The sequence below is a fragment of the Balaenoptera acutorostrata genome, chromosome 14 (assembly GCF_949987535.1).
Source record: "Balaenoptera acutorostrata chromosome 14, mBalAcu1.1, whole genome shotgun sequence".
Taxonomy (NCBI): domain Eukaryota; kingdom Metazoa; phylum Chordata; class Mammalia; order Artiodactyla; family Balaenopteridae; genus Balaenoptera; species Balaenoptera acutorostrata.
Window position 1 is genome coordinate 91,918,439 of NC_080077.1, and position 15,565 is coordinate 91,934,003.

Consider the following 15,565-nt stretch of genomic DNA (forward strand, 5'->3'; position numbering starts at 1 on the left):
TTTATTTGAGGAGTTCCCTTAGATGGACATTTAGGTTGTTACCAATTAAAAGTAATTTTGATATATTAATTTCCAGCATAGCAAGTTAGTTCCTAGCTATCAGTTCCTCTTTCTCCAAGATTTATACTGAAGCAGCTATAAGAAACACTTAAATAAATCATAAAAACAGATATAAATTCCACTGGATTTGTCATATACCCAAGAGAAATTAAAACCTATGTCCACACAAAAGCACATAAAGATTCCTAAGAGCCAAAAAAATGGAAAAACACAAATGTCCATCAACTGATAAATGGATAAATGAAATATGGTATATTCCTACAATGAAATATTATTCAGTAATAAAAGGGATGAAGTACAGATATATACCGCAACATGGAGGAACCTTAACAGCATTTGCTAAATGAAAGAAACCAGTCACAAAACACCAAATATTATATGTGTCTATTTTTATGAAATGCCCATAATAAGCAAATCTATAGAGATAGAAAGTTGATTAGCAGTTGCCTAATACAGAAGAAAAATGGAAAGTGATGGCTAATGTATAGATGTTTCTTTTTTGGGTGATAAATCTATTATAAAATTGGTTGTAGTAGTGGTTGAAAAAGTCTGCTAATATACGAAAGCCACAAAATTGTACTCTTTAAATGGGTTAATTTTATGATATGTGAATTACATCTTAATAAAGCTGTTATAATTTTAAAAATCCATGGGAAATCCCTCAACATAGAGACAGCTCTATTGCAATGATACGTGTCAACGTTTGGGAATGGGGGAAATGCTGTAGAGATTATAGTGTGCAGGACGGAACATGTCTGGCCTTGCTGAGAGAAAGAATAAACTGCAGAAAAACGGTTGATGTAGTGCTCACGTTTTTCTAGTGCCATTATATAGGGACATTCTTTGTCAGTTTCTGCAATGAAGAAAGAGCAATCAGTCAACAACAACACTGATGCAAATGGCCGTGAGATAAATTCTAGGCAGCGCTAAAATCCCACTGGCTTGAAGAAGCTAGAAATATAGTATCAAGTAATCAATGTTCTAAGAATGATTGCTCATGAATTTCACTATTTCACACTTAGCTCCAAAAAGTTCATAAAAGCCTTTGCCCAGTTTCTTCGTCTCATCTACCACTTGTAAATTCCTAAGTAATTCAAGAGACAATAGAACACTGAATATCAAGGTCCACATTTGTGTTTCCCTTCTCTCTGAGACTTTGGCCCTTCAAGTCCTTGCTGCCTTGGTAGTTCTTTATTCTGCCAAAAGATTTTTATTTAAATTCTCCTCTATTTTGTTGTTTTTATAAGAGGTTTGGTCTCCAACCAGTCACTCTGTCATTATCAGAAACTGAAATCTGTCATCATTTTCACATTTTTTACTGAACTTTTGGTTTTCTAACTGACATTATATTTTAACAGTGCCTAGCCCCACAGATGCTAGACTATATATTGACTTTGAATTAGTAACAGTAAACCCTCTGGTTGGACAGAAGTAGACCTTTCTGGGCAGAGAGGTTGGAGAAAAAAATGTGGGTTAAAATTCAGGCTCTACTCCACTCCATCAGCTAGACTTTTTGTCAGTGAAAAATTTGTATAACCATACATAGTAATGCTGTGCTCACTATAAAGTATGTGCTTTATAAATATTTGTTCAAACAATGTATGAATTTTATTCTCATTTGTAGAATTACATGTAACCAACTTTCTGTTTTCTTTCTACTTATAGACTATGTTCACATGAATCCCATAATTCTTACAAAGTATACATAATTTAATGAATATAGCAAAATAAAATTGGTGGAGGTATTACTAAAATTTATAGACTAAAATATTCCTACTTTATGTAGCTGTTTTGTCATTACATTGCTAAAGTTCCACCTTTGAGACATTGATGGACTCATATGTTTCAGTTGGCATTATATACAGTACACAATTGCCATCCAACTTGTGTTTATCCTACATAAAAGCTAGACATCTAAAACACTACATGTTAACATCTCAGTTTACCTGTAGGTGTACAAAATATGTACTTCCTACTGATTTCTATGTTTTTCTTGACCTATTATTTTCCAAGATCCCTAGCTTTGGAATGATTTTAGAGAAACTAATAAATACATAATAGGAATTTAACAACTATTCATAGCATTGAATTTTCTACTTCTTTATTTCCCTCCATTCTTCTTCATACCACACATGTATTTCATCAAAGTCATTGTTTCCTTCATCACAATATTATCGTGTCTACTTTTTTAGTCATTAGCAAGTATAGGGCTTAGTTACATTAGCCCTATGTTGCTTTATGAGCGTTCAGTTGCTACTGTCAGTTTGAAGCTGATACTGATCAACTTTTATTATATTATCAATGAATATGCCAATAAAGGAGTAAACATATGGAAACCAGATAAGAGTGGATTCATCACAGGACAGATATAAAGTAAATTTCAAATGTGATAGTGAAGAGATAGTGAAAATTCAAATTAAAAGAGAAAAATCAAATTAATAAGTGGTCATGGTATTTGAATTATTGAGGAGGGTTTTATACTTCTGGCAGAGAGTTTGAGGATAATAAAAATATAAACTCTAAGTCAATAAAAAGAGGCAATAATGAGATTGAGTAAAAACAAAAGGTTGCAAAAGAAAGAAAAAGTTGCCATAGTTCACTGTACATCTCAACTCTGAATAATATTCTATAGTAATAATGTAAACTTAAACATTTAAATCAAAACTATGATGCAACTAAAATTATTATTAATATAATGCTGAATATGTATATAACCAAAATTAGTATATATGGCACACATGTAATCTTACATAAAAGGAAGTCTACAAAAACATGCAAAATTGAATAATTAATACACAAGTAATATGAACATGTTGCTTAGAAAATTGAAAGCTAATACTAGAATAAATTAATAAAAGAGCATGAAAAATGATCAGGGAATCAGGTATAGCAGTAAGAGTTTTGTAATGGAGACTTTCTGTTCTATCATATATACCATGTGGAATTATTGATTTAAAAAAATGCATATAGATTTTCTGGCCTTGAATGAGTAATTGGTACTACACTATACTTACTGCCACAAACAATTAGAAAATTGGAAAAAATTATAGGGGAAAACACAACATAGTAATGATACAACTTTTAGTACCCAATAAAAAATTATTGGGTATGGAAAATAGGAAACTGTGCACTGTGAGCAGGATAAAAATGAGTACAAGGAAACAGATCAATACATCATAGAGGTTACATAATTAGCATATAAGGACTTTAAAACAGTTATTAGAAATTTATGTAAAAGCTGAAATAAAACATGAACTTTAAGAGAAGAAAAATGGAAAACTATTTAAAAAATCAAGTAGAGAGAGGAGCTTCAAGATGGCGGAAGAGTAAGATGCGGAGATCAACTTCCTCTTCACAAATACATCAGAAATACATCTACATGTGGTACAACTCCTACAGAACAGCTACTGAATGCTGGCAGAAGATGTCAGACCTCCCAAAAGGCAAGAAATTCCCCACGTACCTGGGTGGGGCAAAAGAAAAACGAATAAACAGAGACAAAAGAATAGGGAAAGGACCTGCCCCAGTGGCAGGGAGCTGTGAAGGGGGAAAGGTTTCCACACACTAGGAAACCCCTTCACGGGCAGAGACTGCAGGTGGCAGAGTGGGGGAGCTTCAGAGCCATGGAGGAGAGTGCAGCAACACGGGTGCGGAGGGCAAAGCGGAGAGATTCCCGCACAGAGGATCAGTGCCGACCAGCACTCACCAGCCCGAGAGGCTTCTCTGCTCACCCGCCAGGGCAGGCGGGGGCTGGGAGCTGAGGCTTGGACTTTGGTCGGATCCCAGGGAGAGGACTGGGGATGGCTGTGTGAACACAGCCTGAAGGGGGTAGTGCACCACGGCTAGCCGGGAAGGAGTCCGGGAAAAAGTCTGCAGCTGTCGAAGAGGCAAGAGACTTTTTCTTCCCTCTTCGTTTCTTGGTGCGTGAGGAGAAGGGATTCAGAGCACCACCTAAACGAGCTCCACAGACGGACGTGAGCCGCAGCTATCAGCGCGGACCCCAGAGCTGGGCATGAGACGCTAAGGTTGCTGCTGCCACCACCAAGAAGCCTGTGTGCAAGCACAGGTCACTATCCACACCGCCCCTCCCGGGAGCCTGTGCAGCCCACCACTGCCAGGGTGTCGCGATCCAGGGACAACATCCCCAGGAGAACAAATGGCGCGCCACAGGCTGGTGCAACGTCACGCTGGCCTCTGCCGCCGCAGGCTCGCCCTGCATCCGTACCCCTCCCTCCCCCCAGCCTGAGTGAGCCAGAGCCCCCAAAGCACCTGCTCCTTTACCCATCCTGTCTGAGCAAAGAACAAATGCCCTCAGGCAACCTACATGCAGAGGCGGGTCCAAATCCAAAGCTGAACCCCAGGAGCTGTGCGAACAAAGAAGAGAAAGGGAAATCTCTCCCAGCAGCCTCAGGAGCAGCGGAGTAAATCTCCACAATCAATTTGATGTACCCTGCATCTGTGGAATACCTGAATAGACAATGAATCATCCCAAACTGAGGAGGGGGATTTTGGAAGCAATGATATATATATATATTTTTTCCCTTTTTCTCTTTTTGTGAGTGTGTATGTGTATGCTTCTGGGTGTGATTTTGTCTGTTTAGATTTGCTTTTACCATTTGTCCTCGGGTTCTGTCTGTCTTTTTTTTTTTTTTTTACTTTTTAAAATATTTTTCTTAATAATTATTTTTTATTTTAATAACATTATTTTGTTTTATTTTACTTTATTTTATTTTATTTTATCTTCTCTCTTTCTTTCTTTCTATATTTTCTCCCTTTTATTCTGAGCCGTGTGGATGAAAGGCTCTTGGTGCTCCAGCCAGGCGTCAGGGCTGTGCCTCTGAGGTGGGAGAGCCAACTTCAGGACACTGGTCCACAAGAGACCACCCAACTCCATGTAATATCAAATGGCGAAAAACTCCCAGAGATCTTCATCTCAATGCCAAGACCCAGCTTCATTCAACGAACAGCAAGCTACAGTGCTGGACACCCTATGCCAAACAACTAGCAAGACAGGAACACAACCCCATCCATTAGCACAGAGGCTGCCTAAAATCATAATAAGGCCACAGACACCCCAAAATACATCACCAGACGTGTACCTGCCCAACAGAAAGACAAGATCCAGCCTCATCCACCAGAACACAGGCACTAGTTCCCACCAACAGGAAGCCTACACAACCCACTGAACCAACCTTAGCCACTGGGGACAGACACCAAAAACAATGGGAACTATGAAACAGAAGCCTGTGAAAAGGAGACCCCAAACACAGTAAGTTAATCAAAATGAGAAGACAGAAAAATACACAGCAGATGAAGGAGCAAGGTAAAAACCCACCAGACTTAACAAATGAAGAGGAAATAGGCAGTCTACCTGAAAAAAATTCAGAATAAGGATAGTAAAGATGATCCAAAATCTTGGAAATAGAATAGAGATAATACAAGAAACGTTTAATAAGGACCTAGAAGAACTAAAGAGCAAACTAACAATGATGAACAACACAATATATGAAATTAAAAATTCTTTAGAAGGGATCAATAGCAGAATAACTGAGGCAGAAGAACGGATAAGTGACCTGGAAGCTAAAATAGTGGAAATAACTACTGCAGAGCAGAATAAAGAAAAAAGAATGAAAAGAATTGAGGACAGTCTCAGAGACATCTGGGAGAACATTAAATGCACCAAATTTCGAATTATAGGGGTCCCAGAAGAAGAAGAGAAAAAGAAAGGGACTGAGAAAATATTTGAAGAGATTATACTTGAAAACTTCCCTAATATGGGTAAGGAAATAGTTAATCAAGTCCAGGAAGCACAGAGAGTCCCATACCGGATAAATCCAAGGAGAAACATGCCAAGACACATATTATTCAAACTATAAAAAATTAAATACAAAGAAAAAATATTAAAAGCAGCAAGGGAAAAACAACAAATAACACACAAGGATATTCCCATAAGGTTAACAGCTGATCTTTAAGCAGAAACTCTGCAAGCCAGAAGGGAGTGGCAGGACATATTTAAAGTGATGAAGGAGAAAAACCTACAACCAAGATTACTCTACCCAGGAAGGAACTCATTCAGATTTGATGGAGAAATTAAAAGCTTTACAGACAAACAAAACCTAAGAGATTTCAGCACTACCAAACCAGCTTTACAACAAATGCTAAAGGAACTTCTCTAGGCAGGAAACCCAAGAGAAGGAAAAGACTTACAATAACAAACCAAAACAATTAAGAAAATGGGAATAGCAACATACATATCAATAACAACCTCAAATGTAAATGGATTAAATGCTCTAACCAAAAGACATAGACTGGCTGAATGGATACAAAAACAAGACCCTTATATATGCTGTCTACAAGAGACACAGTTCAGACGTAGGGACACATACAGACTGAAAGTGTGGGGATGGAAAAAGATATTCCATGCAAGTGGAAATCAAAAGAAAGCTAGAGTAGCATTTCTCATATCTGACAAAATAGACTTTAAAATAAAGACTATTACAAGAAACAAAGGAGGACACTACATAATGATCAAGAGATTGATCCAAGAAGAAGATAGAACAATTGTAAATATCTATGCACCCAACATTGGAGCACCCCAATACATAAGGCAAATATTAACAGCCATAAAAGGGGAAATCGACAGTAACACAATCATAGTAGGGGACTTTAACACCCCACTTTCACCAATGGACAGATCATCCAAAAAGAAAATAAATAAGGAAAAACAAGCTTTAAATTATACATTAAACAAGGTGGACTTAATTGTTATTTATAGGATATTCCATCCAAAAACAACAGAATACACAGTCTTCTCAAGTGCTCATGGAACATTCTCCAGGATATATCATAACTTGGGTCACAAATCAAACTTTGGTAAATTTAAGAAAATTGAAAGCATATCAAGTATCTTGTCTGACCACAACGCTATGAGACTAGATATCAATTACAGGAAAAAATTTGTAAAAAATACAAGCACATGGAGGCTAAACAATACACTACTTAATAACCAAGAGATCACTGAAGAAATCAAAGAGGAAATAAAAAAATACCGAGAAACAAATGACAATGAAAATATGATGACCCAAATCCTATGGGATGCAGCACAAGCAGTTCTAAGAGAGAAGTTTACAGCAATACAATCCTACCTCAAGAAACAAGAAACATCTCAAATAAACAACCTAACCTTACGCCTAAAGCAATTAGAGAAAGAAGAAGAAAAAAACCCCAAAGTTAGCAGAAGGAAAGAAATCATAAATATCAGACCAGAAATTAATGAAAAAGAAATGAAGGAAAGGATAGCAAAGATAAATAAAACTAAAAGCTGGTTCTTTGAAAAGATAAACAAAATTGATAAACCATTAGCCAGACTCGTCAAGAAAAGAAGGGAGAAGACTCAAATCAATAGAATTAGAAATGAAAAAGGAGAAGTAACAACTGACACTGCAGAAATGGAAAGGATCATGAGAGATTACTACAAGTAACGCTATGCCAATAAAATGTACAACCTGGAAGAAATAGACAAAGTCTTAGAAATGCACAACCTTCTGAGACTGAACCAGGAAGAAATAGAAAATATGAACAGACCAATCACAAGCACTGAAATTGAAACTGTGATTAAAAATCTTCCAAAAAAAGCCCAGGACCAGTTGCCTTCATAGGTGAATTCTACCAAACATTTATAGAAGAGCTAACACCTATCCTTCTCAAACTCTTCCAAAATATAGCAGAGGGAGGAACACTCCCAAACTCATTCTATGAGGTCACAATCACCCTGATACCAAAACCAGAAAAAGAAAGAAAACTACAGGCCAATATCACTGATGAACATAGGTGCAAAAATCCTCATCAACATACTAGCAAACAGAATCCAATAGCACATTAAAGGTATCATACACCATGATCAAGTGGGGTTTATCCCAGGAATGCAGGGATTCTTCAATATATGCAAATCAATCAACATGATACACCATATTAACAAATTGAAGGAGAAAAAAAAATCATATGATCATCTCAATAGATGCAGAGAAAGCTTTTGACAAAATTCAACACCCATTTATGATATAAACCCTGCAGAAAGTAGGCATAGAGGGAACTTTCCTCAACATAATAAAAGCCATATATGACAAACCCACAGCCAACATCATTCTCAATGGTGAAAAACTGAAAACATTTCCACTAAAATCAGGAACAAGACAAGGATGCCCACTCTCACCACTATTATTCAACATAGTTTTGGAAGTTTTAGCCATGGCAATCAGAGAAGAAAAAGAAATAAAAGGAATCCAAATCAGAAAAGAAGAAGTAAGGGTGTCACTGTTTACAGATGACATGATACTATACATAGAGAATTCTAAAGATGTTACCAGAAAACTACTAGAGCTAATCAATGAATTTGGTAAAGTAGCAGGATACAAAATTAATGCACAGAAATCTCTTGCATTCCTATACACTAATGATGAAAAATCTGAAAGTGAAATTAAGAAAACATGTCCATTTACCACTGTATCAAAAAGAATAAAATACCTAGGAATAAACTTACCTAAGGTGACAAAACACCTGTATGCAGAAAATTATAAGACACTGATGAAAAAAATTAATGATGATACAATTAGATGGAGAGATATACCATGTTCTTGAATTGGAAGAATCAACATTGTGGAAATGACTCTACTACCCAAAGCAATCAACATATTCAGTGCAATCCCTATCAAACTACCACTGGCATTTATCACAGAACTAGAACAAAAAATTTCACAATTTGTATGGAAACGCAAAAGACCCCAAATAGCCAAAGCAATCTTGAGTAAGAAAAACGGAGCTGGCGGAATCCAGCTCTTTGACTTCAGACTATACTACAAAGTTACAGTAATCAAGACAGTATGGTACTGGCACAAAAACAGAAATATAGATCAATGGAACAGGATAGAAATCCCAGAGATAAACCCAAGCACATATGGTCACCTTATCTTTGATAAGGGAGGCAAGAATATACTGCGGAGAAAAGACAGCCTCTTCAATAAGTGGTGATGGGAAAACTGGACAGTTACATGTAAAAGTATGAAATTAAAACACTCCCTAACACCATACACAAAAGTAAACTCAAAATGGATTAAAGACCTAAATGTAATTCCAGACACTATCAAACTCTTAGAGGAAAACATAGGCAGAACAGTCTATGACATAAATCACAGCAAGATTCTTTTTGACCCACCTCTTAGAGAAACGGAAATAAAAACAAAACTAAACAAATGGGACCTAATGAAACTTAAAAGCTTTTGCACAGCAAAGGAAACCATAAACAAGACGAAAAGACTACCCTCCGAATGGGAGAAAATATTTTCAAATGAAACAACTGACAAAGGATTAATCTCCAAAATATACAAGCAACTCATGCAGCTCAATATCAAAAAGACAAACAACCCAATCCAATAATGGGCAGAAGACCTAAATAGACATTTCTCCAAAGAAGATATACAGATTGCCAACAAACACATGAAAGAATGCTCAACATCATTAATCATTAGAGAAATGCAAATCAAAACTTCAATAAGATATCATCTCACACCGGTCAGAATGACCATCATCAAAAAATCTACAAACAGTAAATGCTGGAGAGGGTGTGGAGAAAAGGGAACCCTCTTGCACTGTTGGTGGGAATGTAAATTGATACAGCCACTATGGAGAACATTATGGAGGTTCCTTAAAACAGAACTACCATACGACCCAGCAATCCCACTACTGGGCATATACCCTGTGAAAAACATAATTCAAAAAGAGTCATGTACCACATGTTCATTGCAGCTCTATTTACAATAGCCAGGACATGGAAGCAACCTAAGTGTCCATCGACAGATGAATGGATAAAGAAGATGTGGCACATATATACAATGGAGTATTACTCAGCCATAAAAGGAAACTAAATTGAGTTATTTGTAGTGAGGTGGATAGACTTAGAGTCTGTCATACAGAGTGAAGTAAGTCAGAAACAGAAAAACAAATACTGTATGCTAACACATATATATGGAATCTAAGAAAAAAAAAAAAAAAAAAGGTAATGAAGAACCTAGGGGCAAGACGGGAATAAAGACACAGACCTACTAGAGAATGGAGTTGAAGATATGGGGAGGGGGAAGGGTAAGCTTGGACAAAGTGAGAGAGTGGCATGAACATATATACAGTACCAAACGTAAAATAGATAGCTAGTGGGAAGCAGCGGCATAGCACAGGGAGATCAGCTCAGTGTTTGTGACCATCTAGAGGGGTGGAATAGGGAGGATGGGAGGGAGGGAGACAGAAGAGGGAAGAGATATGGGAAAATATGTATATGTATAACTGATTCACTTTGTTATAAAGCAGAAACTAACACACCATTGTAAAGCAATTATACTCCAATACAGGTGTTAAAAAATAAATAAATAAAAAATATACATATATAATGAAGGTTAAAAAAAATCAAGTAGAAATATAATCACAAAAAAAATCAACTCTATTAAAGAAACATGTAGAAATCTTAAAAATAGAAATATAATATTTGACCTATACTTTGGCTCCTCAGGTCACACAGTAGGAAAACCATTGATTTCATCTACTAGTATTGTCAGCTTTAAAGAATCTCTATTTTTAAAATTTCTCAAAAATATATCAAATTACTATAGTGTACCTAAGACCTTCTTATTAAAAGCAAAGAAATAGAGTAATTGATAAAACAATCTAAAGTAAAGAGTAAACTATTGGAGTTGTTTTTGTAATACCAATTGACTATTTCTCAATTGCTTCCAAACCAAATTTATTGCTTTTTAAAGTCCACTAATCTAAAAGGTCATTTGAATTTGGCCAAATTATTTACAGTAGGTGCACTGGAGAATCATTTAAAAACATAAGCGACATAATGTAAATTGAAAGTTATAAACTACTGATTAGGAATATAGGAAACTAGTCATTAATATTACCACTTAATAGCAGGTTAACCAAGAATCCATATACTTAAGTAATTGTGTGTGTACTAAGTCAGGACAAGAAAAAAATGAGCACTCCCCTCATTTTTACAACTTTTTTAACATAACATTAAATATTTAGGCATTTAAAAAATAATTTAAAAAATCATATGGTATATTTGTGCTTAAAAGTGTTTATTTGTAAATTTAGAAGATTGTATACAGTCTAAACTATAGCCATGTGAGTCCCCTAACTGAACTTTGTGTATCTGCTATTGAATATTAACATGAAGCCTTGTTTATACAGTATGGAAAATTCCTGACTTCAACTCTCTTTAAAGGAGTGAGAGGAAAGGCCAGGAAATGCCAGAGATACAATTAAATATCCTTCTGTTAATATGGAGGTAGAAAAATGATAATATATTGAAGATATACTAATTTTGAGACAGCACAAGTTTGAAAGGAAAAAAATAAAGAGAACTCTGCTATTACTGGTCAGTACCATGAATCATATTCCTGATTCAGTGTGATGGCATACCACATTGCCATTTTACACTGTTTAGAAATAACTGGGAGTCATAATTTCATTATTTGTCTTGAATAAAAATAAGAACTGGATTCGAGAAATTGCAGGAGTATATGTGAGTATAAAAATTTTTCTCTTTGGAAAAAGGTAACATGCAAAATTACCATTTCTATAATCGGGGCTTCCCTGGTGGCGCAGTGGTTGAGAATCTGCCTGACAATGCAGGGGACACGGGTTCAAGCCCTGGTCTGGGAAGATACCACATGCCACGGAGCGACTAGGCCCGTGAACCACAATTGCTGAGGCTGTGCGTCTGGAGCCTGTGCTCTGCAACAAGTGAGGCTGCGATAGTGAGAGGCCCGTGCACTGCGATGAAGAGTGGCCCCCAGTTGCCGCAACTAGAGAAAGCCCTTGCATAGAAACGAAGACCCAACACAGCCATAAATAAATAAATAAAATTTAAAAAAAATTTCTCTTTGGAAGAAAGGTAACATGCCAAATTACCATTTCTATAATCTAAGTGATTCAGTATTTCTTGTCCTTAATGAATCTATTATATATTGTTACATTGTAACTGCTCACATCAATTATGCACATTACATTTCCATATTACTTTTGTCCTGGAAACCTAACTAGCCAGATTACTATATGTTAATCAAATTCAAAGGAAAAAAATTCTCAACACTAGAAATTATCTAAAATGCATGTGATTGGAGATTAGTATTTAGATTTAGTATTTCTGGGTATACATTTGACTTATGTTTTTTGCAAAATAAAATTTTCATATTCAAAGTGAAAAAGACTTATGTGAGAATTTGAAGACCAAATAACTCTTTCTAAACAAGACGGCCAGAAGTTAATGTGTGAGAGAATTGGAGAGTTGTGAGTTTATTAATAAATAAGAAATGAAAGAATTTTGAATTTGTTCAAGTTTAAAGGCCATGGAAATTTTTCTTGCTATTTTAAAAGACCAAGATGAATAAGTTAATATTTATTTTTAATTAACGTGAATGAGACTGAATCATAGAATTCCAAGAAGTTTCTCAATAGAATAATCAGAATCATTTTCTTTCAGAACATTTTGTATAGCTCTCTAGTGGCTTCATATTTATTTTTAAAGCTAAAACTTTCTTTGTACTCTTCATTATCATAAATAATGTAGATCTTCATGAATAGAGAAAAATATCTACTTAAATATGCACTGAAATCATGCCATTGCTTAGCTTTTTCAAAATAAAGTTTAACATTCACAATCATTACAATCAAAAGCATTTTTCTAAGATCAATTTTTTTTCAGTTTTTAATTTAAACTTTACTAATTCACATGTTTATGATGTTTCAGGAGTAGTATATGTAAACTTTATTTTAAATTTTAAAAGCAAGCTTCATGTATAACTGAGATAAAAATAAAAAATTAAATTTGATAAACAAAACCATTCATGAGGCCCATAAAACCTTTAAGCTAACAATTACAAATGAATATATTCCCTTCTGCAGTATGTAAGAGCCAAATGTTTCTATTTTCCTTGTTATCAGCTGACTTCTTTTTGAAATACTGTTTTGTTTTCTAATTCAGTCACTTTTTACGCTTGAGAGAGTGTTACTTGCTGAGAGGATTTGCGGTATATTTGAGCCTACATCAGAAAGAGGAAGAAAATGTTTAAGAGTTTTAAAACTAAGACTCAAGTTAAAGGATGAAATAAAATACATTCACCCAAAAAATGTTTATACAAGTCAAAAGCTTGCTTTCTTTCTCTTCCCTTCTTTCTTTTCTTTTTCTCTCTCTTTTTTCTCGCTTTCCTTCCTCCCATCTATGTTTTTCTTTTTCTTTCTTGATTTCTTGTTTACTTTCTTTTTCTTTCTTTCTGATGTTACACTCAATGAGAAGCCAAGTCTTGAGAATGTGAGCAGTGTATATTAGTAATTCAAAAATCAAGGTGGACAACTTATTTTTCAGTGTCTAAATTCAATGATTGCCCTGGTCATGATTTGCTCCATCTTAGCTTGAATTTTTTAATAATAGTGAGAAACAGAAGACAGAACCTGAAATAAATACTCATTTCTAACTATTGAATCCTTTTAGTTTTTCTAATTTCTTTTTTTAACATAATGTACATTTATATAGACATATAATTACTGGTGTCGTACTGCATATTCACAGTGAATACAAGGAGAAGTCATGTCTGTTTAAGAGGTTATATTTGTTCATCAAAATGAATGCTTTCCAAAGTCATTTTCTCTTTTTGCTCTTGGCCCTTTGGCAATCTTTCTGGATATCTTTTTTTGCACAAATTATTCCAAAAAGGATAAGTCATACAACTGAACACAAAAGGCATGCAGAATGCATCAGGGCTACAGGATGTGACAAATATTTGTAGCTTATTCTGTGTTTCCTTTGCCCCTGGAAAGAGAAATTTTTCTTGCTGTTCCATAGCTGTGGATGGGATAAGGTAACTAATGTCAAAAGAAAAAGTACAAGGAACAGAGGCAAAAGATGGAAGAGTGTAACTTCTTGATGGATAGGATGAGTGTATCGGCTTTTTTCCTATGTTCCAATAAACAATGAAAATGTTTTCTTTATTCCTATGAGTGACTTTGTGTAATTCATACCATAATAAGATACAGATTCCAAGTAATTTTTGACTAAAATGGTAATCTTTCCTACTAATTTTTAGAATAATATTTATGAAAGAGTTGTATTAATTTCTACCAATATATTGAATAAATCAAATCAGACCCCCCAATCTGATTGTACTCTCTGACTAGTTTGCAGCAAGAATAATACATTGTAGAAATAATATAAATTACACTCTCTCTCTTTCTCTATCTGCCTCTCTTCTTCTCTCTCCCTCCTTCCCTTCCTCCCTCTCAGATTTCTGGACCAGTTGAGAATTTTACTGGCTGCATAGAAGTTATAGAAATCAATAACTGGGGATCTTTCATCCCTTCCAAGGCAGTGAAAAAAATTCACATTGACAGTTGCAGGTAAGACACTACTAATGATTTCTCAAATACTTGTTCAAATAACCACTCCAAAAGTACCATATCCATTTGAAATCATCTAATCAGGACTAGAATATATTTTCTTCATTTTGCTTTCTCTTCCACTTTTACATTTTATGTTACTTTCTTTACAGACTATAGCATTTTTAAGCTACATCCCAATTAAGTTGGACCATTTATTTATAATGAGTTTCTGCTTTGTGCTGTATAAGATTCAGCATATCTACCAACAAATGATCAGTTAAATATGATCAGAAAACATCATCTCTCAGAGCATTTCAAATATAAGCACACTGACAGTCATGTATGTGGTGTATTGTTTAGGGTAGTGTTTAATTCTAAAATATTACTCTCAAAAAGTTGTCATTGTGCTTAAATTTTCATTATTGGTGACATTCCTTTCAGACAATCTGCTTCTGGATACAGAAATCTCTACCTGTGGGGCAGAGGGTGGTGGAGCAGGACAGCATAAAAGCCTGTTTGTCAACTGAAGAAACACACTGATATATTCTACTAAAATTTTTTGAAATATTGAAATTCTACTATTCACTATGGTTTAAGGTGAACAAACAGTCACACAGTGACTGTCCTTAAGGAGTTTATAGTGTAGTAGAGGAGATATTGATGAAATATTCAAATTAACATATACAAATGAAGAGTGCTTTAAGAAAAATAAAAACAGAAGGCTATAAGAACATTACATATTTGAATATAGCCAAATATTTCCTTCACTGGTAGGGGGAAATTGTGTATATTCAAAAATTAAGGAAATACTTCAGAAGGTAAAAGGATAACTCATTCCTCATTGTTTCCTCTTTGGCTAATACATTTAAATATTTATGTGGCACCTATGATATCAAGCTTTTTGGTTTGCTTGTTTTGTTTTTAATCAAATGAAAACCTAATATCTTACAAATTCACACTGAATAAGTTCTAGAAAATTTAATATAAATCCAACACCAGTAAGTCCTTATATTTTACCATTTATTCCTAATTTATGTTGAAAGTCTATCTCCATTTTTAAATGGTTTGCAGTTAGCAG

At 35.0% G+C, this 15,565-nt stretch overlaps 1 protein-coding gene across 2 annotated transcripts in view; it reads left to right on the top strand.

Moving 5' to 3' along the window:
- Positions 1 to 15,565, top strand: part of EYS (eyes shut homolog) — a 1,775,980-nt gene that overhangs the window by 1,166,781 nt on the left and 593,634 nt on the right. For both annotated transcript variants that reach the window (XM_057527983.1, XM_057527984.1), the window contains exon 28: positions 14,393 to 14,505. In XM_057527983.1, the coding sequence (XP_057383966.1) occupies positions 14,393 to 14,505 (113 nt within the window). The remainder of the gene's footprint in view (positions 1 to 14,392; positions 14,506 to 15,565) is intronic.